This window comes from Schistocerca nitens, chromosome 3 (assembly GCF_023898315.1).
Source record: "Schistocerca nitens isolate TAMUIC-IGC-003100 chromosome 3, iqSchNite1.1, whole genome shotgun sequence".
Taxonomy (NCBI): domain Eukaryota; kingdom Metazoa; phylum Arthropoda; class Insecta; order Orthoptera; family Acrididae; genus Schistocerca; species Schistocerca nitens.
In genome coordinates, this window is record NC_064616.1 from 329,662,296 (window position 1) to 329,687,837 (window position 25,542).

A 25,542-nucleotide genomic window follows, 5' to 3' on the forward strand; every position below is an offset into this window, starting at 1 on the left:
TTCCAGGTTTCTATGAAACAGACTTTTTGAAACCACATAGCCAAAAGAAGGTTTTTATTGGACTTAAGGTCCACATGTATTGTAAAGCACTGTTTTTTCATATACATCATCATACCAAGAGAACCTTATATCCCATAATTTTTAATTCCGGTATTAATTTTGGAAAGAATTGTTTCATCAAACAACACTCTTCACTTTTTACTTTATGATACATGTTTTTGTGGTAATCCTCTAACAAGGGAACATCCCCAAGTGTATATAAATGATCTTGATGAAACTTTGCGGGTGTTTACAGGGGCAAAATAATGCGATATGTATTTTTTGTTTGTGTTCAGTTTAACTTTTACGGGGTAAAATACATCCAGAGAGGTAATTTGGTATACTAGGTTTAGAGACAATATGTTCGAAACGATATACACAAAAATGTAACACCAAGGAGGAATTGTGAGACAAAAAAAAAAGTTGGTAGGCCTGTTTCTACATCTGAAAGATGGTGTCTCTTCAAATTTTGCACCAAACAATGGAAAATCCAGGATGGACTAATGACAAAATTATGAAAAGGACAGATTGTTTCTCACCATATAGCAGAGATGTGTTGAGCTGCAAACTAACCCTTTCATAATATTGTCAAATTTTGCACCAGTTGCCTAAGAGGATGCAGATCAGGTTTGCTTTAAATACACACTGTAACAGTCATGAGCCTACAATTGAGACTGGACACTGAGTTGATGTTAACCAAGAATGCCTTTAACGTGACAAAGACGACATATCATAATTTTTTTAATGTGTATAATGTGCATATCTTGGTGTATTTCACTGCAGTTTAATGTGGAATCATTATGCGTGAAAACGAATTACTGGTAACAAAGACTAGTGCAAAACACTATCGTAAAAATTGTCAGTATGTTGTCACATTCTGCAGTGTCAATAGCCGTTAGCTAATTTGTTCAACATTACAGTGGGAGAACGGATTTACAAACCACTGAACAAGCAAACAATTAACCATTAATTTGACAGAATGCTGACCAATAACATAAAAAATACCAATATTGCAACACGTAACCCTCCCTTTCATTTAAAAGCATTTTGCAATTCATGTCTTCAAAATGACAGGGGGTTATTTGTCAAAATATTGGAGTTTTGGACGAACTTACCCGGCCACATTCTTGTGAGTAATTAACTTCTCCTTGGGCACTGTGTTGAACATTATAGTCTGAAAGCTTCACAGGCTACATATCCCTAATCAATAAGAGCTGGGAAGTCCTCATGTACTATGTACACAATCAATATGTTGACAAAAACATTTTTAAACCATGGGTGTTTAAGACCAAGAGATTACTACTTTACTTTGTTTCAAAGTCTACATCATGATACCATCTGCTATCTGAGTCCATCTCTGAACCATCTGATTGTAAGTTTAGGATAATAGTTTCAAGGCTTTTATCAATCTTCGTCTCCCTGTCAGTCTTATTTTTGAAAATTTTCAGCATGCCACACTGAAGGGGCTGCTGTCTATTGCTTCACTCACAGGCATTTCAGTATCTGTTATCTAGAATATTTCGTTTTTTCCCCCACATAGTTTGTAATCTGCGTGCAAATTACTTCTATCAGGTTGTACTGACAATGATGCGAGTATGTGGTTAAACGGAAAACAGTCTGACCACACTCACATGTAAGAAAGTCAAATTTGTACATTCTGTTACTTGACTTTTATAAATTAACAAGCTGCAGGAGCTCAGCACGAGTCCAGCTTATGTTGTCCGGAATATTTTTATTTTTTAGCCAGAGCACAATACCCATTCCCTGGTGCTCATACTTGGTACAGCTGAATGATAACTTGCACAATAATTATGACGACCAATTTTAAAAAAAATGTATGGCAAGAATTGTTCAGTGAACGACTTCTTGAAAGTGACAGCAATCGTTTCCGAATGGTAGTCACTACTGTTTTTCTTACACCAAAATAGAGGTTTACTCTCAGCAACCCAATCAGAAGAAGTACCTTGCAGCTGTCTGTCGGTTGTTCACAATTCTGTTTTGGGTTTTACATTTTGGTGATCGCATATCACATGTAGTTTCAGTGTAATTGGGGTGCCAAACTGAATAAATTATAATTGCATTATTACTCTGTTATGAGTCAACAGATATCACAGACCTCTTATTTCAAAATACTCTGACAATATACCACAACAACCTCCAAAATTTTGTCGGTGTTGTTCGACTTCACCCTGTATACCATTAGGTGCACTTTCACAAAACATCTTCCCAATGTTCCTCAGATAGCAAACAAAACAGGCATAACCGAGATTTGTCAGAGATGGGACTAATGTGACTTATGTGCCACAAATTCCAAGTTTCTGTGCATATGCTGAACAGTCAGGGTGATAGAAATAGATTCTAGAAATAATAGAATTGCCTGCTGAAGGTGGAAATGAGTGATTCACAGCGTGTTAAAATAACCCTCTTCCGTTTTATGATTCTGGAACTCCCAACTGTAAGACAAAGCCTGTTCACTTCTGTACTGCGGACATTCAATTACATTTCTACATTTCCAAGACACTGGATACAGTTTAACTGCATGGACAAATGAGGGCTGAAATGTGCACCAACTTGTGATAACCAATCTCTGACAATATCTGTATATTTCCAAGCATACACGACTATTTTTAAAGCTTCTGAATCTACAACAAACAAACCCTTTTCTTTTTACCAAAGACGCATTCTTACTAGTTTTGGATTCCAGCTGTTATATTTTAAAACATTATCCAAAATATTGTTACAATAATAAGATAGTCAGCCCCCCATGAACCATGGACCTTGCCATTGGTGGGGAGGCTTGCGTGCCTAAGCGATACAGATAGTGCACCGTAGGTGCAACCACAATGGAGGGGTATCGGTTGAGAGGCCACACAAACATGTGGTTCCTGAAGAGGGGCAGCAGCCTTTTCAGTAGTTGCAGGGGCAACTGTCGGGATGATTGACTGATCTGGTCTTGTAACATCAATCAAAATGCCCTTGCTGTGCTGGTACTGCAAATGGCTGAAAGCAAAGAAACTACAACCGTAATTTTGCCGAGGGAATGCAGCTTTACTGTATGGTTAAATGATAATGGCATCCTTTCGGGTAAAATATTCTAGAGGTAAAATAGTCGCCCATTCTGATCTCCTGGCAGGAACTACTCAGGATGACACCGTTATCAGGAAAAGGAAAACTGGCGTTCTACAGAATAGTGTGAAATGTCAGATCCCTCAATCGGACAGGTATATTAGAAAATTTGAAATGGAAAGTGGATAGGTGAAAGTTAGATATAGAGGGAATTAGTGAAATTCATTGGCAGGAGAAACAAGACTTCCAGTCAGGTGAATACAGGGTGATAAATACAAAATCGAAAAGGGGTAATGCAGGAGTTGGTTTAATAATGAACAAAAAAAATAAGAACGCGGATAAGCTACTATGAACAACATAGTGAATGCATTATTGTAGCCAAGAAAGTGAATGCATTATTGTAGCCAAAGCCCACAGCTGCCACAGTAGTACAAGTTTATATGCCAACTGGCTCCGCAAATGATGAAGATATTAAAGAAATGTATATGCGATAAAAGAAATTATTCAGATAGTTAAGGGCAACAAAAATTTAATAGTCATGGGGGACTGGAATTCAATAGTAGGAAAAGGGAGAGAAGGAAAATTAGTAGGTCAATATGGACTGTGGATAAGGAATGAAAGAGGAAGCCACCTGGCAGAAGTCAACACTTGGTTTAAGAGTCATGAAAAAAGATTGTATACGTCGAAGACGCCTGGAGACACTGGAAGGTTTCAGAGAGATTATATAATAGTAAGACATAGACTTAGGATCCAGGTTTTAAATTGTAAGGCATTTCCTGGGGCAGATGTGGACTCTGACCACAATTTATTGGTTATAAACTGTAGATTAAAACTGAAGAAACGGCAAAAAGGTGGAAATTTAAGGAGATAGGAACTGGATAAACTGAAAGAACCAGAGGTTGTAGAGAGTTTCCAGGATAGCATTACGGAACGACTGACAAGCACAGAGGAAAGAAATACAATAGAAGAAGAATGGTTAGCTTTGAGAGATGAAATAGTGAAGGCAGCAGAGGATCAAGTATGTAAAAAGACAAGGGCTAGTAGAAATCCTTGGGTAACAGAAGAGAGATTGAATTTAATTGATGAAAGAAGAAAATATAAAAATGCAGTAAATGAGGCAGGTGAAAAGGAATACAAATGTCTTAAAAATGAGACTGACAGTAAGTGCAAAGTGGCTAAGCAGGGATGGCTAGAGGACAAATGTAAGGATGTAGAGGCATATATCACAAGGGGTACGATAGATACTGCCTACAGGAAAATTAAAGAGACCTTTGGAGAAAAGAGAACCACCTGCATGAATATCAAGAGTTCAGATGGAAAACCAGTCGTAAGCGAAGAGAGAAAAAGCAGGAAGTTGGAAGGAGTATATAGAGGGTCTATATAAGGGTGATGTACTTGAGGGCAACATTATGAAAACTGAAGAGGATTTAGATGAAGATGAAATGGGAGACATGATACTGTGTGAAGAATAAGACAGAGCACTGAAAGACCTAAGTCAAACCAAGGCCCTGGGAGTACACAATGTTCCATTAGAACTTCTGATAGCCTCAGGAGAGCCAGCCCTGACAAAACTCTACTATCTGGTGAGCAAGATGTACGAGACAGATGAAATACCCTCAGACTTCAAGAAGAATATAATAATTCTGATCCCGAAGAAAACAGGTGTTGACAGATGTGAAAATTACTGAACTATCAGTTTAATAAAATACTAACACAAATTATTTACAGAAGGATGGGAAAACTGGTAGAAGCCAACCTCAGGGAAGATCAGTTTGGATTCCATAGAAATGTTGGAACACACAAGGCAGTACTGACCCTATGACTTATCTTAAAAAACAAATTAAGGAAAGGAAAACCTACGTTTCTAGCATTTGTAGGCTTAGAGAAAGCTTTTGACAATGTAAAATGGAATACTCTCTCTCAAATTCTGTAGGTGGCAGAGGACAAATACAGGAAGTGAAAGGCTATTTACAATTTGTACAGAAACCAGGTGGCAGTTATAAGAGTCGAGTGACATGAAAGGGAAGCAGAGATTGGGAGGGAGTGAGACAGGGTTGTAGCCTATCACTGATCTTATTCAATCTATATATTGAGCAAGCAGCAAAGGAATTAAAATCCATGGAGAAGAAATAAAGACTTTGAGGTTTGCCAGTTTTGTAATTCTGTCAGAGACAGCAAAGGAGTTGGGAGAGCAGTTGAACAGAATGGAAAGTGTCTTGAAAGGAAGATGAAAGATGACATCAACAAGAGTAAAACAAGGATAACGGAATGTAGTTGAATTAAACCAGGTGATGCTGAGGGAGTTAGATTAGGAAATGAGACACTTAAAGTAGTGCATGAGTTTTGCTATTTGGGGAGCAAAATAACTGATGATGGTTGAAGGAAAGAGTGTATAAAATGTAGACTGGCTATGACAAGGAAAGTGTTTCTGAAGAAGAGAAATTTGTTAGCATCGAGTATGTATTTAAGTGTCACGAAGTCCTTTCTGAAAGTATTTGTCTGGGGTGTAGCCATGTATGGATGTTTGTCTGGGGTGTAGCCATGTATGGATGTTTGTCTGGGGTGTAGCCATGTATGGATGTTTGTCTGGGGTGTAGCCATGTATGGATGTTTGTCTGGGGTGTAGCCATGTATGGATGTTTGTCTGGGGTGTAGCCATGTATGGATGTTTGTCTGGGGTGTAGTCATGTATGGATGTGAAACATGGACAATAAATAGTTTGGATAAGAAGAGAAGCTTCCAAAATGTGGTGCTACAGAAGAATGCTGAAGATTAGATGGGTAGATCACGTGACTAATGAGGAGGTACTGAATAGAAGTGGGTAGAAGAGGAATTTGTGGCACAACTTGACTAGAAGAATGGATAGGTTGGTAGGGCACATTCTGAAGCATCAAGGGATCACCAATTAGTACTAGAGGGATGTATGGAGGGTAAAAATCATAGAGGAAGACCAAGAGATGATGAATACACTAAGCAGATTCAGAAGGATGTAGGTTGCAGTAGTTACTCGGAGATGATGAAGCTTGCACAGGATAGAGTAGCATGGAGAGGTGCATCCAACCAGTCTCTGGACTGAAAACCACAACAACAAGATAGTCAGCTTACTGCACTTAAAAATTTGAGTGTAATGTCAAACACTCACCTTCCCATGAAGAAAGCTTACAGCCTTAAGAACTTCCCTGCAAACGGCTGCTATCTGACCTTCTTTCATAACAGTCTCTGTTACTACATCAGTAAGAGGACCACCATCAAGTAACTCCATGATCACCTAAAATTATTAATATTGTCACATCAATATTTAAATAATGTGGGCATAAGTACATGCATTATCCCTCCCAAAACACACACACACACACACACACACACACACACACACACACACACACACACACACACACAGTGTAATAATAATAATAATAATAATAATAATTAGTGAATGCAAAGGAAGTTATATAAAATTCACCTCTGTTTGCAGCATAATTATTATATACACTTTTTTACACTTGTTAGCTCCTAATATACAATCTTTGCTTAGTTCAGTTTATAGAAAGTGTGTGTAACGTAAATATGACTAAAAAAAGCAACCAGTAAGCACTGAAAGGCTACCTATGCCATCAAAGCATCCATGTAACTTTGAACCATTTACTAATATTTTTTCCCCTTATACTATCAGACAGTCTCACAACTTGCCCAGAAATTTTTTACATACAATTTGCCTATGTCATATTAATTTACACAAATGCACCTGATATTAGAGGTGTAATCCTTCAAAACACATAGTGAGGAGAAAAATAAATATGACTAGTTACAGTATTTGTAGTTTCAATTTAAGTGGTATACTGAATTAAATAAATGGCTGATACGTGTGAGGCATCCTTCCTGAATCTAGCTTTCTCATTTCACAAGATTTCACATTGATCATTTACTTCCATAATAAGTTAAAAGAATAATGATACCCAGCTAAAAGGACATTCAAAGTTCAGAAGGATGAGATGAGTATGTTCAACACTCTATGGAAATATTGGACAATTAGCTCAAAGGACATGTAAGTACAGAGTTGTAGTGGTGGAAAATATACAAACGAAGAAAAACCTACTAAAGAAAAAGAAAGAAAACACACCTTTACAATTAAAGTATTACTTGAAAGCTTTCCTGTTGACCTTCGTAAAACACACACACACACACACACACACACACACACACACACACACACACACACACACACAGAGAAATCAAAATAAGATGTTGTAATAAGACAGGGCACATGCCAGGAATATGCATGATTATAGACAAGGCCAGTTTAACAACAAAACGGTTTCACTGTTACAGTAGCACACCTTGTACCAAGTGTAGATTAACCATATCATCACACACTTCAATTAATATTATAACATTAAAATTCATTGTAAAATGAAGAAATTTTCCAGCAGGTGAGAACTCACAGGTTTTGGAGAAAACACTACTTTTAAAAAAATTCATCAAATAAGTTTCAGATGTTACTTTTTATGTATTTTGATTTAGAACAGATTAAATCATGCATTAGTAGGTGAGAAACACACCAGAAAGCAACGAAAAAGCTGTAGGAACAATACAGAAATTTACCTTATAGATTCCCCACTCTGGTGAGAATAAGCTGCATCCACAAAAAAGCAAGAGAAAGTGAAATTTTATAACAAAATTCTGAATTTCAGTATCAACAAGTACTAAAACTAAAATACCACTTCACATAGATTATTTTCTGTATAAAATCTATCATCAAATCAGGAAATTAAAATTCCAAAATAAAACTTAATATGACTATTAAAAGATTTTCAACTCACACACATATAGTAACTTTACAATATTTCTTTTTTGTGCTTAATTTTACACTTGAAATATACACAGCAATAACAGAGGTGAATTAGCAATAACATTTTCTGTGACTGTGTAAGCTTCGCACACACATCAGTGTTGAGTCCAAGTCAAAATATTTAACTAACAGGTAACAAGCTAAACTATGCCAACAATCTGTTGTACTAATGTAGACACTGAAAACAAAAACAAACAAAACATTAAAACAGAAAGTAACATATTACATTTAACTATTTTTCTTTTTTTAACTATTAAATCTTTTGTACAGACATGGACATCAAAATAACAATCATATATCAATGATGATAGTTGGTAAAGTATGGCTGAGTAACAAGTGGCATGGAGGAACTTTTTCTCCTTCATTTCAATGCTGACAAAAACTTCTACCACTCATATTATACTTACATCCTCAAATCTTTATGCATTATGTTTCTATCTAACATCCCTATCACTCTTAGTCCAAATTATGCCTCATACTTTCATGTTATTTTGTGTGCTGAAAAATGCTTTCAGTTTGTAATCTTTATTTTTTATTTTGTCCTGCCAGCTAGTATTTGTATGCCAGGTTACACAGTCAATAAATGTCTTCTTCCATTTCAGCCTACCCCTCCCCCCTTTTCCCTCAACCTCATCCACCAAATAGTTTTACTTTCACAACAATAATGGGCAAATAATGTGTCTGTAACAAGATAAAATACAACCTTACTGTAAGAAATTTTGTTAATCACATTAAAATGCACAGATTTATCCCAAGAAATAAAACACAGGAGATACTAGAAAAAATTTGTAGACAGGCCCTTTTATTTCAGTTTCAAACAAATTTCCACTAAATGTATACATATCTTCATCCTTCAAACTCATTCATGAACCAATATTTTTCAATTATCTAGTGACAGATGGGGACATTCACCATATTTTGTCTGCAGGAGCTCTTCACTCATAGTCACCATCCTTTTAACAATCTTCACTTATGGACACAGTGCTAACAGACATGCAACACAACATAAAATAACAGCAGAAATCAATGTGGGGCGTACAGCAAACATACCTGTTAGGACAGCGGAGCGAAATTTGGCATTAATGGGCTATGGCAGCAGATGACAGATGCGAGTGCCTTTGCTAACAGTACAACAATACCTGCAGTGCCTCTCTTGGGCTCGTGACCATATCCGATTGTCCCTAAAGGACTGGGAAACTGTAAGCCTGGTCAGATGAGTCCTGATTTGTGGTGTAAATCTCATAAAGCCATGGACTTAAGTTGCTAATAAGGCACTGTGCAAGCTGGAGGTGGCTCCATAATGGTGTGGGTTGTGCTTACATGGAATGGACTGGTTCCTCTGGTCCAACAGAACTGCCCATTGCCTGGAAATGGTTATGTTCAGCTATTTGAACACCATTTGTAGCCATTCATGAACTTCATATTCTCAAACAATGATGGAATTTTAATGATAATGCGCCACGTAACCAGGCCACAACTGTTCTCACGATTGGTTTTTAGAACATTCTGGACAATTTGAGTGAATGATTTGAACACCCAGATCACCCAACATGGATCCCATCAAACATTTACAGGACATAATCGAGAGGTCAGCTCATGCACAAAATCTTGCACCATCAACACTTTCGCAATTATGGACGGCTTCAGAGGCAGCATGGCTCAGTATCTCTGCATGGGACTTCCAAAGTCTTGCCGAGGCCAATATACTCGAGTTGCTGCATTAAGCTGGGCAAAAGGAAGTTCTACACGATATTAGCAGTTATCCCATGTCTTTTGCCAGCTGAGTGTATGAACTGCAGATTCACACAATGTTGTAAAACAGGGAACAATGAACGAGGTCAACTTTATTGGGAAACCTCAATGACACAGAGTTACTTTCTTGAAACTACCATATAAATAAGATATCTAATACTGCAATGTTGACCGTCTTGTTTGTCTTTATTCCACTAAATTATGTATTAATCTCTAACTGAAAACAGGTATCTCAAAAGTGCTGCCAAGGGCTAGATTTTCTCTTTTCACTGTATATGACCAGGTCTGAACTATGGGAGAAGGTTCTTAGTTGTCCACCTGAAGCTCTACACTGTGAAATGTTTCTTAGTAGATTTTACATTCTATCAAACTGACACATTGCTGTCTATGTAAGACATTAGGACAAGATCATTCTAACTATTTATAAAGCCAACACAGATGTGACTCATTGTACAACTAAGTTGAAATAGGTGCAGTTATCTCTAACTCATGTGGTTCTGTGCACTAAATTTGTTTTCTAGTAGCAGAATAATTGTCTGTGGAGAGGAAGAACTGAAATTCACATTCCCAGAGTTGCTATTACTATCTGTGATATGATTTACTAATATCTCTTGGAATTATGTAAACAACGATTTTTACCTCAAAGTAAGTTACAGATTAGCCCCAACTTTGAATTTCTGAATAATATTTCTTCATGATAGTAACTCGTCAACTTCTCATCCCTTAACAATTTTTCATTACCCAATATACTTCATTCTCTGAACTTAGATATTTCCAATTTCTGTTCACTCCCTATTTCAGTAACATAGCTTGCTTTGCTGCAACTCAAGCTCAGTATGCTTTTCTTTGAGCTATGAACCTGTTAACTCACCCCACATCATTTCTTAATACACTCCTGGAAATGGAAAAAAGAACACATTGACACCGGTGTGTCAGACCCACCATACTTGCTCCGGACACTGCGAGAGGGCTGTACAAGCAATGATCACACGCACGGCACAGCGGACACACCAGGAACCGCGGTGTTAGCCATCGAATGGCGCTAGCTGCGCAGCATTTGTGCACCGCCGCCATCAGTGTCAGCCAGTTTGCCGTGTCATACGGAGCTCCGTCACAGTCTTTAACACTGGTAGCATGCCGCGACAGCGTGGACGTGAACCGTATGTGCAGTTGACGGACTTTGAGCGAGGGCGTATAGTGGGCATGCGGGAGGCCCGGTGGACGTACCGCCGAATTGCTCAACACGTGGGGCGTGAGGTCTCCACAGTACATCGATGTTGTCGCCAGTGGTCGGCGGAAGGTGCACGTGCAAGTCGACCTGGGACCGGACCGCAGCGACGCACGGATGCACGCCAAGACCGTAGGATCCTACGCAGTGCCGTAGGGGACCGCACTGCCACTTCCCAGCAAATTAGGGACACTGTTGCTCCTGGGGTATCGGCGAGGACCATTCGCAACCGTCTCCATGAAGCTGGGCTACGGTCCCGCACACCGTTAGGCCGTCTTCCGCTCACGCCCCAACATCGTGCAGCCCGCCTCCAGTGGTGTCGCGACAGGCGTGAATGGAGGGACGAATGGAGACGTGTCGTCTTCAGCGATGAGAGTCGCTTCTGCCTTGGTGCCAATGATGGTCGTATGCGTGTTTGGCGCCGTGCAGGTGAGCGCCACAATCAGGACTGCATACGACCGAGGCACACAGGGCCAACACCCGGCATCATGGTGTGGGGAGCGATCTCCTACACTGGCCGTACACCACTGGTGATCGTCGAGGGGACACTGAATAGTGCACGGTACATCCAAACCGTCATCGAACCCATCGTTCTACCATTCCTAGACCGGCAAGGGAACTTGCTGTTCCAACAGGACAATGCACGTCCGCATGTATCCCGTGCCACCCAACGTGCTCTAGAAGGTGTAAGTCAACTACCCTGGCCAGCAAGATCTCCGGATCTGTCCCCCATTGAGCATGTTTGGGACTGGATGAAGCGTCGTCTCACGCGGTCTGCACGTCCAGCACGAACGCTGGTCCAACTGAGGCGCCAGGTGGAAATGGCATGGCAAGCCGTTCCACAGGACTACATCCAGCATCTCTACGATCGTCTCCATGGGAGAATAGCAGCCTGCATTGCTGCGAAAGGTGGATATACACTGTACTAGTGCCGACATTTTGCATGCTCTGTTGCCTGTGTCTATGTGCCTGTGGTTCTGTCAGTGTGATCATGTGATGTATCTGACCCCAGGAATGTGTCAATAAAGTTTCCCCTTCCTGGGACAATGAATTCACGGTGTTCTTATTTCAATTTCCAGGAGTGTAGTTAACTGTGTACTACATTTATAATTACTTCAACTTTGAACTTAACGAAATGTTAGAACAATGTCAGAGGGTATGCTGATCAAGATGCTAATTATACCCCCCCCCCCCCACTCCCACTCCCCTCCCCCCCTCTTGTCTTATCTTACATGTATTTTTCAGATCTTATGTCAAGATTTATTAACTGAATTAAAAATCTGCTTCAGTTTTAAATAATTTATCTTCTCTTGCACAGCTAGTTTCAGAGGCTTATAGCACCATCATCAGCTCCTGATACATTATTTACAACTGAAGTCAGTTTTTAATTCAATCAATGTAACTTCAGGTGTTCTCCAATCATATTTTGTGTACTTATGTTAAGAATAGTTCATTTGAAAGTTGAAAATCGTCTGATTTTGAACTATTTGTGACAAGAATGTTCCTAACAGTATTTGAGCATAAAAGTACAACATACAAAACAGTGCTTATTGGATACCACTCGGTATAGGTTTGTGTCCAGTCAGTGTGCCAATGACTTCAATAACAATTACATCCTGTACTACTACTACTACTACTACTACTACTACTACTAGCTTGACTTCTTGTTGAAATTTTAGATTAGTTGAACGAATTACACAATAACTTTAAATCCAACCATTCACCCAACTAAGATACTGACAGCACAGTGTGTACCATGACAAGAATTAATATTTTGAGGTGCCTGAAAAGTGCCCTGAACAAATTTTGTTGGTTATCCCTGTAGGTCATTGTAACTTCCTTTTTCAGGCCTACAAATATTGTGTGTGAAAGCATTGAAATTCCCACAAATATTTATCTGAGAGATGATAAAAGTTAGGAAACTAGACAAGCTTTTGTACTTCATGGTCAGTGGAGATTTTCCTTCTAGGCAAAACAGTAACATTACACTTTAGCACAAGGTCCTGAATGTAATAATATCCTTACCCCTGAGAATTTAAAACAGTTAACTTCACTGATTATTAGCCCATCTTCTAAAACAGAAGTGTTTTAATGAAATTTCAATGCCAGAGACTGTAATCACTATCTTTTGTTGCAGTTAAGGACAGTCTTTTCTCTGTAAGCCATGAGCTGATTTTACCTACAACTCTATATGCTAAACCATTTACATTGCATTTGATGTCTTTCACAACGGGACTCATAGCACCCACAAACAGAAAAAATTTTTGAATCATCTGTCACATTTAATGGATGATCATCGATAGAATCAAGATTTAGCAGTGATACTGGAACACAGCTCCATAGCTTTGTTGAAATATAAAGTATGATATGAAGGGAATATGGGGGGAAAAAACAAACAAACAAACAAACACACACACACACCACACACACACACACACACACACACACACACACACACACACACACACACACACACAGACTAATAAATCTTTACAGTGACATTACTGTGAGTTTTTTTTTCCCCAAGGTGAAAAGAGGGAAGGAAGAAAGGAAACATGAAGCATATTGTTGGTGGCCCAGCAATTGGTTATTCAAACAGCCTGGAGTTATCAAAAAAATGGTTCAAATGGATCTGAGCACTATGGGACTCAACTGCTGAGGTCATTAGTCCCCTAGAACTTAGAACCAGTTAAACCTAACTAACCTAAGGACATCACAAACACCCATGCCCGAGGCAGGATTTGAACCTGCGACCATAGCGGTCTTGCGGTTCCAGACTGCAGCGCCTTTAACCGCACGGCCACTTCGGCCGGCTCGCCTGGAGTTATCGCAAGTGGTATAGCAGTACCTTCATGACCCAGACTTCATCAGCAGGCATCCCTGGTGCGTGCAAGGATTAAGAGCAAAACTATTTTTTATATTATTAGTTATCAGAAGATATTTATGTGTAAATCAAAGAACACTGTATAACAGAGACCAACTGAATGATGTGGTGCAGTTGACAAAGCACTGACCTCGTATTTGGGTATTCAGGATGATGGAGTTAGTTTTGTTCGGCCTCCCTGATTTGAGTTTTCAGTGGTTTTCCTAGACAGCATCAGACAAATGAAGGGATGGTTCCTTTCATTGAGACAATGGCCAACCATCTGTCCTATCCTTATAGAGCATAGTTAAGTATACTGTGTGTATCTATATTCTGAGCTACAGTGTATTACCATGACAACTCCTGTATCATCGTGAGATGATCCTTGGATGAAATAAATAAATAAATTATTACAAGTTTCAGAGTATGATCCACCTACAGAACAATAAAAAACTGTAAGTTTGGCTACTAATTATGCAGTAGGAGAAACAGAACTTACACTGGACAACAGTTAGAATTTATTGACCCTATAATAACTGCACCAAAATTAATCCCAGAAACCCGCACATCAGCACCAAAATTAATCCCAGAAACCCGCACATCAGCCATATTTTTCCCCATCATTCAGAATTAGGGATGTGTTACATCTTTTTTCTATCAGTATTAAAACAATAAGTGCTATTCTATTTTTATAATCATAACAGGATTTCCAATGTATGTTATAAATGCAATACTCACCCACAAATGATCATTCCTAACAAGATATGCATCTAGAAAATTAACGAGATTTTCATGATTAAACTCTTTCATAACTTTGATTTCATTCAGAATAAGTTCTTTTCTGGGTTGTTTTGATAAATCAATGTCTTTGACTGCAATTTTCTTCTTTGTTTCTGTATCGTAGGCAATGAAAACAGTACCAGAAGCACTGTGAACAGAAAAATTGTGTTACATACTGCTACTGTTCCAGAGAAACATGAACAAACTACATAACCACTATAAAATGACATAACTGTACACTAGATTTAACCAATGGACTCTTAAGGCTGTAATGTAACATAGGAAGTGAACAAATTTCTCACTCACGATAAGAAAGAAAAGTAGTTTGCCCCATTGAAAAATAAGATGGAAAAGTAGGACTACAGCCAGAACTGTCACTAGATTCCCTCACAAAAATACTGAAAAAACAAAAGATGACAAGAGAGGGAGGGATAAAAGTACATAACAACACAATATCTTGTCTGGTGCTAATACGGTGTTGGTGTGGGTGGGGGTAATAGAAGCATATCGCTTGACACCATCTCATAAATTCTTAGATATCTATCGTTGTACATCCTTTTTGGCATTTTGCTGTGACATTTGAGCATAGCTTTTCTGTGAATTTCTTTCCATATTCCACACCCACATATTACAAAATGACAATTTCCATACATTTCAATTCGTATCGTCAAGACACAATTACAGTTCTGAAACTAGTCAAAAAAACATGACAATATGAAATTGAAAATTTAGAACATCATTTTTTCCATAAACTGCTGTATACACTGTTGTTCAATGGAAAGAAATTTTCTAATATAAAATTTCTGCCATACTTATTGTGAACATTAACCCAGAAGAATGTGAACATCAATATTTGTTAGATGTATGTCAACATTTACTTCAAAACATACTGAAACCGATAAAATGCAAGTAGATAAATACAAAGTAAAAAGTATGGCATATACATAAACATTTAGTTTCTTACCCTGCTCCTAGTTCCTTGCTTCGATCAAATCTTCTACATGGATCACCAGGGTGACATAGTCTTCTCAATTCTTCATATATTTGGTCATCTGTCAACTTCTCTGTGCTTCTTTCTTTTTTCCTCAGCAATGGACTGCCACATATTTCCTCTTCCTCATGCTTTTTCAGGCCTGTAGTATCTCCATCAACAACTGCCAAATTTAGAGCTTCATCTAATGCTTGTTGTACATGGTTAACCAGTGCTTCCTGGTTCTGTAAATTAAATAAATTAACTATAATCTTCCTCTCTAATTCTGGGTTTGGTCAAAGAAAAGTTATGTGATACATAAAGTGAAGTTTATAATATTCCATCCTAGTGTAACCTATCTTATTTTTTGCAAATCCATCCTCATCCCCCCCCCCCCCCTCTCTCTCTCTCTCTCTCTCTCTCTCTCTCTCTCTCTCTCTCTCTCTCCCCCACCCCCCTTTAAGCGCACAACTGTAGAGCACCACAGTAACATTCTCATCTCCAGGCCAACAAATCTGCTATTACCAAACACTGTATTTCTGTTGGTCATTCAATGAACTATAATGAAAGAAAACTCGTGGCCCATACGCCGAATGGATTTCCATCATAAAGGGATCAGAGGAAATATAACTGCTTGAGCAGCTAATCATTTGGAATGGTGATTTCCAGTCAAGACACCACCTGGAATCCTCTCAAGCTTTCACTGCGAAAGGTACTTGGAGCAAAACACAGACTTACAGCAGAAGCACATATGTTCAAGTAAAATTAAAATCTGTGCAACAACTTCAAGATTACACCATATATGCAATGGAGGGGCCTTTAGTAAAGGAGCCTTGGTATTTTGACCAGTATATACCTGAAGATGGCCAGAAAAGACTGCGCAGAGATATCTAGGCAGCAAGTTACCAATGACCAATAGTTCTCCAGAAATTTCATGTAATAATCTACGCTGGTCCCAAGCCCGGGGCCTCATCTCCCAAGTGATGAGGATGGATGAGGGGGGAGGAGTGACACCTTGTTAATAAAACCTGGGTCCATCTTGCTCCGGATGGTAGCACCCTGTAATAGCCCCTGCCTAGGGTTACTGAGTGAAACCTGGTCAACGGTCTCGATGGTGGAAGAGGAATCTGATTCCCAATGGCGGAGAGAGTGGAAGAGCCTAGTGGAGTTAACCATGAATTAAAAATCAAATCAAAATCCAAAAGTGACTTCTCAAATTGGGCAGCCTTTGGTCACCATCTGTCTCCATGTAAGGGGCGGCTGTGAATAATCCTCTGGGGTTAACAACCTCGGTCGTAAAAAACGGTGGCTCTAGAAGTCACCCTCAGAACTCAAAGAAATTATCAATCGTGGAAAAGTGTGATGTGAAACTAACTGCCCCAGGTGGTCAACCCACCGCACATGTGTTTGCAAGCAGACATTCAGATTCTTGGGAGTCTGCAACGTCCTGCAAAGATGAATCTGAGCGTCTTGGAACCTCAAACAAAATAAAATACAGGAAAGCAAACTACTTAGCAACTTTTAATGCAAATTCACTTTTGAAAGTGGTGAAACTTAAGACTCTAACAAGGGAACCTCCCCATCGCACCCTCCTCAGATTTAGTTAAAAGTTGGCACAGCGGATAGGCCTTGAAAAATTGAATACAGATCAATCGAGAAAACAGGAAGAAGTTGTGTGGAACTATGAAAAATATAAGCAAAATATACCAACTGTGTAGTCCATGCGCAAGATACGCAACATCAAGGAGAGTAGGAACTCAGGAGCGCCGTGGTCCCGTGGTTAGTGTGAGCAGCTGCAAGACGAGAGGTTATTGGTTCAAGTCTTCCCTAGAGTGAAAAGTTTTAATTTTTTTTTATTTTCAGACAGTAATCAAATTTCAGGCACTCACACATTATCAACTTCGCTCTCCAAAATTCCAGGACATGTTCAGATTTGCTGGGACATATGCAGGATTTGACGGTCTACACACGGAAAAATTTGAAAACGTTAAACACATATGTTTTGACGGAGCACAGGGTAAACTGTGCGACTGTGAAACTGTTGCATTCATTTGTTGCAGTTTATGTGACAAACTCTTATGTTTTCATCACTTTTTTGGGAGTGATTATCACATCCACAAGAAAACGTAAATCGGGCAAGGTAGAAGAATCTTTTTACCCATTCGCCAAGTGTACAAGTTAGGTGGGTCGACAACATATTCCTGTCATATGACACACACGCCATCACCAGTGTCGTATAGAATATATCAGACATGTTTTCCTGAATCGGTTGACCTATGACCTTGCGATCACATGTTCCAATTGGAGAGGCACGACCTTTCGTCTACTAATCGCACGGTTTTGCGGTGCGGTTGCAAAACACAGACACTAAACTTATTGCAGTGAACAGAGGCGTCAATGAACGAACGGACAGGTCATAACTTTGCGAAAATAAAGAAATTAAACTTTTCACTCGAGGGAAGACTTGAATCAAATACCTCTCGTTCCGCAGCTACTCGCGCTAACCACAAGACCACGCCGCTCCAGAGTTCACACTATCCTTGATGTTGCCTATCTTGCGCATGGATTACTCAGTATATTTTGCTTATTTTTCCAGAGTTCCACACAACTTCTTCCTGTTTTCTCGATTGATCTGTGTTCAGTTTTTCAAGGCCTATCCACTGTGCCAACTTATAACTGAATCTCAGGGGGGTGCGATGGGGAGGTTCCCTTGTAAGAGCCACATTAAATGAAAATAGAATCATTATTACAGCTGTGTAAGAGACCAGGTTCTTGGATGAGGACAGCTTTGAATAGGGAGGATTCAGGATACTTAAGGGGAAGACGGGGGACAAGAATTATGAAAAATGTTCCTCACCTTGGGACAGGTTTCATAATTGGCAAGAAAGTATTAGGCTCCATTATCAGCTTTAAGCCTACCTCCGAAAGGCTATCCATGCTCATGTTTAAGTCGACCAACAAAGTATATACCGTTGTAAATGTTCGCCCCCCCCTATAAACATTGACAACAAAAAGAATAAGGAGAAGGTGGAACTATTCTGGGACAAACTAGATGACACGATCCAAAAGATCCCCGAAAACCGTAACGTCATCACCCTTCGGGATTTTAATGCCCAAGTGGGGAGGGAGAAGAGGTTCAGGAATATAGTGGAGAGATACGCGGCACATAACAGGATGAACCAAAATGGTATCAGGCTCATCGAATTATGCCAGGTGCACAGTTTGGCCCTGAAGACAAATAGCTTTAAGAAACTGCCAAGAAAGCAGAAGACATGAATTTCACCTAACTCTCTCCTGGGAGAATCTCAGTTACATCATGTTGTGACAGAGCGGAAATTTCATAAGGAAATCCAAAATGTTAAGTTTCTCACAGGGGCCAACCTTGACTCTGACCACTACCTATCTAATGTGAAACTGAAGATCATCCCCCAGAGTAACTTTCATAGGAAAAACCTAGCACAAAGGACATATGATCCAGAGAAAATAAAGGTGAAGAAACATGAATGAGGCAAGTTAACCAGTCACTTAGAAGACCAGGACTGAAAGCAGATGGAGAAGAGCAGAGAAGGCAGAGAAGCTTGGTCCCATTACCAGGATGAAGAAGCACAGGTGGTGGAATGATGAGTGTGATAGACTACTTGATCTGAGGAAGAAGGCTTGGCACATCTGGCAAACCCAAAAAGGACAAGAGTGCTCGGCAGCACTTAGTGGAAACTAGAAAGATGGCGTCCAAGGAGATCAAGAAAGTTAAGACGACGCAAGAAGACCAACTGCTCAGGAAGATAAATGACGACTTTGCTCAGAACAACATGAGAAGCTATTATCGGATCTTCAGGGAGAAGCTAAACAGATATGACCCCCCAACACTCCAACTTCAGGACAAAAAAGGGAACATGGTGTATAGTAATAGGGGCAACTGTAAGATACTAGCACAATACTTCAAGGCATTTCTAAACTGTGAGGAACCACACCCAAATATGGCGTTTGATGGTGGACCGAAGACTTCCCCAACTCAGACTCTAAGCCCCCATCTGTAAGTGAGATCCAAGCAATACTAAATTATATGGAAAATTTCAAGGCATCAGGGGAAAATCAGATAACAGCTGAATTATGGAAGTAGGCTAGCAAAAATGCAATTGTCTTACTCCAGAAACTTGTTGAAGAGATATGGAAGAAAGGCATCATTCCAGAGGAATAGAAAATGGCCCTGATACACCCTCTTCACAAAAAAGGTCCTATATCTTATCCCAACAACCATAGAGGGATTTCCCTGTTGGATGCGACCTACAAGACATTGTCCAGAGCTTTACTAGAAAGAGCAGAATCTCAGTTGGATTGCCACATGCCCTGAACAGATCTTAAACATCAGAAACATTTTAGCATATCAGAAGCAGAGGGCGAAACTGTATATAGTGACTTTTGTAGACTTCCAAAAAGCTTGCGATTCCATAGACATAATGTCATTGTTCAATATTTTGGAGGAGTTTAGTTTGGATGGTAAAACTCTAATCATCATCAAGGAGAATACATCCTCGAAAGTCAGATTCATGGGTGAACTATCTGAACCTTTTGCGATCAGAACGTGGGTCTGACAAGAGGATTGTCTCCCTCTCCTGCTGCTTAACTGTGCACTCAAAAAAGTTGAGAGGGAATGGAATGCATGAACGAGAGGGGGAATAAGACTTGGAACAAAAAGCAAAGGAATCATGATTACGTGTTTGGCATTTGCTGATGACATGGCGCTATTCGCGGAAATGTGGGAGGAAGCTCAAGAAGAAATCGCCGAGTTACAAGAGCAGGCAGGGAAGATAGGATTTAAGATTTCTTACGAAAATACGAAGATTAAGACGAATATACTGCATACTCCTAACAGAATTAACGTAGGAGCTCAAAAAATAGAGGTGGTTAGGAGTTTCAAGTACCTAGGGGAATGGATTAAATGGAACAACCTTGAAGGGAAAGCAATGGAAGCAAGAAGGGTCAAAATGGAACTAGCTCTCCAGAAAACCAAAAAATACATACAATACGTAAGCCATGTTGGAACACCAAAATAAGGCATCATAACACATTAATTAAGCCGGAAGCACTCTATGCAGCAGGGACACTAGTCATGGGGAGGAAAGGGCAAATGGAGAAATTGGGAATCAAGGAGAGGAAAATTTTGAGATAGATCGTGGGTCCCAAATTCCAAAATTCCTATAGAAACGAAGCCCTCTACGCAAAGCCTGAGAAACTTTCGTAAACCATGAGGAAAAGGAGGATTGATTTCTATGGACACATACTCTGAATGAATCCCGACAGACTAATTAAACAAATCTTTGACTTCTTTTACAAAAAAAAAAGACTTAACCCAATTGGTTTAAGGAAGTGGAAAAGGATTTGAGGGAACTCCAGATTATCGAAGTCATGTTAACATATTGACTGCCACGTGAGTTAAATATAACTCACAGGAAGTGTTCTCTGTGGGCCACGTGAAGTAAATACAACTCACGGATATTTTTCCATTTAAAGCTCCGTGGTGCTGTTGTAACTCACAGGAGCGTGCTGTGACTGTGTTATAGTAGGTTATGGCCCAGTAAAAAAATCATGTTCGCGGCCTACGGTTTTCAAGACCTCAAGAGTAGTTATCGACATTTGAATTCGTGAGTTATATATAACTGACATAGCTCAGCCGTATTGGACTTTTCTTCCTTTTATTATTTATTTATTATTTAGTTTGACATATTACTTACACAGTAGATTGCAAATCACATACAGTTTTATTGACATTCTTCAACTAATTGCAACAACAATGAAACTGAAAAATTTGGGTCATTTCACTTTGTTTTTCTAACACCTGTATGCACTGTGCTTTATGAAAAACACTCTACGCAAAAATATGAGTCACAATTCTTACATTTCCATGCAGTTTGTTTGCATTTCTTGACAGTTTTCTCTCGTCCAAATTCATTCATTTTTTTGGAGCACACTGTACACCTATGTCTGGCTGCTCCCATGTTCACAAGTGCACAATCTGCAGGTAACGTGGTGGCTTTGGTGAGAGATGTCTCAGGCTCACCGGCATCTTCTTTGAATTCTGTGATTGAGATCTTTCTGTTGATGTATTGGTAAATCACATGAGCATTTACCAGTGCTCACCCTGTCAATTATCATTGCTGGTTTTTTTCTTTGTGCCCTTCCTGGTTTGAACTTCCGCATCTTCTTCTCCATGAACAGTACTCAGCATCAGAACATCCCTCTTATCTTTCCATTTCAGTACTATTACACTTGTGGTACTTTGCTTTGTGTTCCCCCTTCTTCAGTTTTGCATGTACAACATCTTGAGGATTCAGTTTTCTGTTTGATCTTAGAGTACTAATGAAATGTGTTGATTGTTCAAGTAGCTGGTGTGCTAGATGAACACTTGTGCAAAAATTGTCTGTATATAAGATTCTGCCCTCATTTAGTAATCCACTCATAAGGTTCATAACAACAGAAGTGGCAAGAGGAACACTAGGATTCACATTCTTCCCACAATAAACTTTCATATTCCAGGTGTAGCCACCCTTTAGACAAAGTTTGAACAATTTAATTCCAAATTTGTGGCGCTTATTCTTTATATACTGAATTAAACTTGGTCTTCCTCGAAATGGCACAAGTGTTTCGCCACTGCAAACTTCTTTCTCCAGCACAACTGCACTTTGAAATCTCTGCAGTAATTTATCAATAAGGGGTTGAATTTTGAATAAGCGGTTTCCTGGTGGGCACTGGTTGTTATCGGAAAAATGCCACATACGTAAAAGCAGTTCAAAATGATTGCATAACATAACATTTTTTACATTCTTGTGATAGAGCATACTTCTTGACCATTAATTTGGAATCCTCGGTTTTACATTTAGTGACATCCATAGCATAAATCCTAAAAATTGTTCAATTTCAGTTTTTCTGACATCAGTCCACTTTATCAGTCACGAATGGCTTTGTAAGACTTGTTTTGCGTAAAAATTAGTCTGTTGAGTCACATATTCTACAATTTCATCAGTTACAAAATATTTGAAGAAATCGTACGGTGTCTTGCCTTTGAGACTTAGTGCAACAGAAGCATTTACACCAGAACTGGAATGAATAAATGTAAAGTTTTTCGTATTTTTACCCATAACTGACCCCCAGACAATCTCATTAGAATTTGTTGTAAGTGTGTCATCTTCATCTTCAGAACTTTCTGATATTACACTTACTTCAACTGAACCTGAATCAACTGCAGTAGTTACGGCACTAACACGGTTTGAGATGCTTTGTTGCCTGGTTTTTACAGCTGTGAAGTCTGGTTCCTTGACTGAAGGTAGACATAAAACTCTTCTTCCTACCTTCACTGATGTGATTCCATCATCAGAACTTCCGGTTTCGCTTCCTGTCTCCTCTGGTAAAAATTTGTCTGTGCTATCACCAAATAAAGACACAGAATCTTCATCACTTATGTCCATAACTTCATCTAAAAGCTGCTGTACATGCCTTTGTTCACCTTCATAACTTCTACGAGACTTTTCTTCTGCCATGATATCACTTTGTTACAGAGCAAACAACACTGAATAAAGACTGTAGCAACAATGCAGGAAAGCAATAATGGAACTGTACACAAATAATGCTGTGGAATGAAAAACTGACAGGAGTACAAACCTAAAATTATTAGCGACATAGCAAATGACACACCTGGTATCTTTACTCTGGGGCCATGTTAATCATATGTAACTTGGAGCAAACTAAAGCAGGATATTGAAAAAAAAGTAAATGGCCCCAAGGAGTCGGTAACCCAACTATACCATGGCAGTAAATGTGTTAAAGAATAGTACAGCCAAGACCATGACCAAAGACAAAACTAAGACGTTCCAAGTTAAGATCAACGCCAGGAAACTGATTCAGATATAAGAGGAGGAAAGAAAGAAGAGATCAAATAGAATGAAGGACTATTGGGAGAAAAAGAGAGCACAAGCATCTTTAAGTGATTGATCTGACATACATCAAAGAAGGGCAATTTGAAATGAAAAAAAAAAAATCTATGCCTGTATGACAGAAGAGTTTTAAAAGCCATATTTTAGAAATGATCATCATTTCAACAAGATTGCAGATTGATAATTCCTCAGTGATATTGTTCAAAAATTCTTGTCTTAACTTTATTGTCTGAACATTTTTCTCCAAAAAATATGGGTACACAGCTCTGAAGATCATTATTATTGAATAAGATGGCCAGGCTTTGTTCAATCAACAGTTGAAAGGAGAATTAATGTTAATGCTCAGAATCTATCACCTTTTATTTGAGAAAAGAAACATCTGAGGGAGCAATGGCAGCTGTGAAGAGCCAAGAGTGATGTGAATATGAAATTCAATAAGTTATGTATAATTCATTCGTGTCAAAAATTCTACACATAAATGTATTTGAAAATAAAATTAAAATAAAATACTCATTCAATGCTGATACCTTTACACATATTTTGGTCATTCAACTTATGGAAGTGAGTAGGAGAATGCTCTCCACAAAACTCATTAATTTCTTTACACATTGTTACGGTGTTCAGTCTGAAGACTGGTTTGATGCAGATGGCCATGCTAGTTTATCATGTACAAGCCTCTTCATCTTTGCATATCTACTGCAACCAGCAACCATTTGAGTCTAATTACTGTTTTCAAGCACTGGTCTCCCTCTACAATTTTTACCCTCCATTAACAAATTGACAATCCCTTGACACATCAAGATATGTCCTATCAACTGATCCATTCTTTTAGTTAAGTTGTGCAATAACTTTCTTTTTTCTCAATTTGGTTCTGTGTCTTATCATTAGAGATCTGATGTATCCATCTTCGTAAGTGTTTATCATTGTCCTTTCACTTACTCTTGACAAATACCTTCAAAAAACACAAGAACACCAACAAAAGCAATTTAAGGCAAATGTATGTTGATAAATTTTAAGACATCTTGGTTTACTCTTACAGTTAATAGATTAATCGAACTATTTTCTGAAGCATTTTTGGGGCAAAAAATGACGTGTAGAAAAACAGGTCTGACGTATCAATTTCTAAGCAAAAACTTGTTCTGGAATCAATGTTAATGAACTCCAAATGAATTCTGTGCAGAAGGGTCAAGGAATAATTGGAGTAAGTTCATGTGTCTCAAAATCTCAATGTAGGCTTTGATAACAGATGCCTACAGAGAACTATCCTAATGTTGTTGTATGAACTGTCATCTCTCTTGTCATAGCCCCACCTTCAAGAGTATCTTTCTGCGCTCCACGGCCATCCATCATGTAAGGTGGGGGGAAACGCTACATATTGCTTGAAAGTGTTTATACTCTGTGATGACTTTGAATTATGACCACAAGAACAGGACGTAATTGGTGCTATTGTGTTTTCCATATTTCTCTCTCTTGAACCATGATTGTGTTCCCCATCTGCAGTCAGACCACAGTGTGTGGATTTCAGTATTCTTTCAAAACTTCACAGATATCTGCTTGTCGATTATAATACCTAAAAAGGCCAATGCACTGAATCATGAAGCAGAAGCATCACATGAAAATATTGTACGGATTCAAGTAGGTAATAATCAAATCCCAAAAATTATCAACAATGGGATTGAAAAGGTTGTGGTACAATAAGAGAACGTCTAACCAGGTATGACTTGAGTGACAAGTTTCTTAAGACTGATCCTTCTGTCATGCAAAAATAAACATTTTGTAAAATGGTAGTTATTAAACTGGAAATTGCAAATGATTTGATAGAGGCATCAAGCTGACAGGGAGCTACAAAATTAATTTGTGAGCACAGTGAAGACAACACAGAATAGTGACAACAGTACCCATGTACTCTGTATTATATACTGGGCTAAGGTTAATAGCGAACAAAAAAGGTAAATATTGGTCAAATGTCTTACACAGTCTTGTGACTTTTGTTGATTCAGCTACTCCCATCAGCCACCATGCCAGGTGTCTTATTGGGGTGTGGCATTAGTATTTGCTTCACATTGT

The 25,542-nt window shown here is 38.9% G+C and overlaps 1 protein-coding gene across 1 annotated transcript in view; it reads right to left on the reverse strand.

Annotated features, from left to right (window-relative positions):
• LOC126248291 (serine/threonine-protein kinase Pak) overlaps nucleotides 1–25,542 on the reverse strand; it is a 106,278-nt gene that overhangs the window by 17,373 nt on the left and 63,363 nt on the right. The window contains exons 5-7 of the mRNA XM_049949151.1: nucleotides 15,542–15,792; nucleotides 14,536–14,725; nucleotides 6,248–6,373 (exon numbers count right to left, since the gene is read on the reverse strand). Coding sequence (XP_049805108.1) covers nucleotides 6,248–6,373; nucleotides 14,536–14,725; nucleotides 15,542–15,792 — 567 coding nt within the window. The remainder of the gene's footprint in view (nucleotides 1–6,247; nucleotides 6,374–14,535; nucleotides 14,726–15,541; nucleotides 15,793–25,542) is intronic.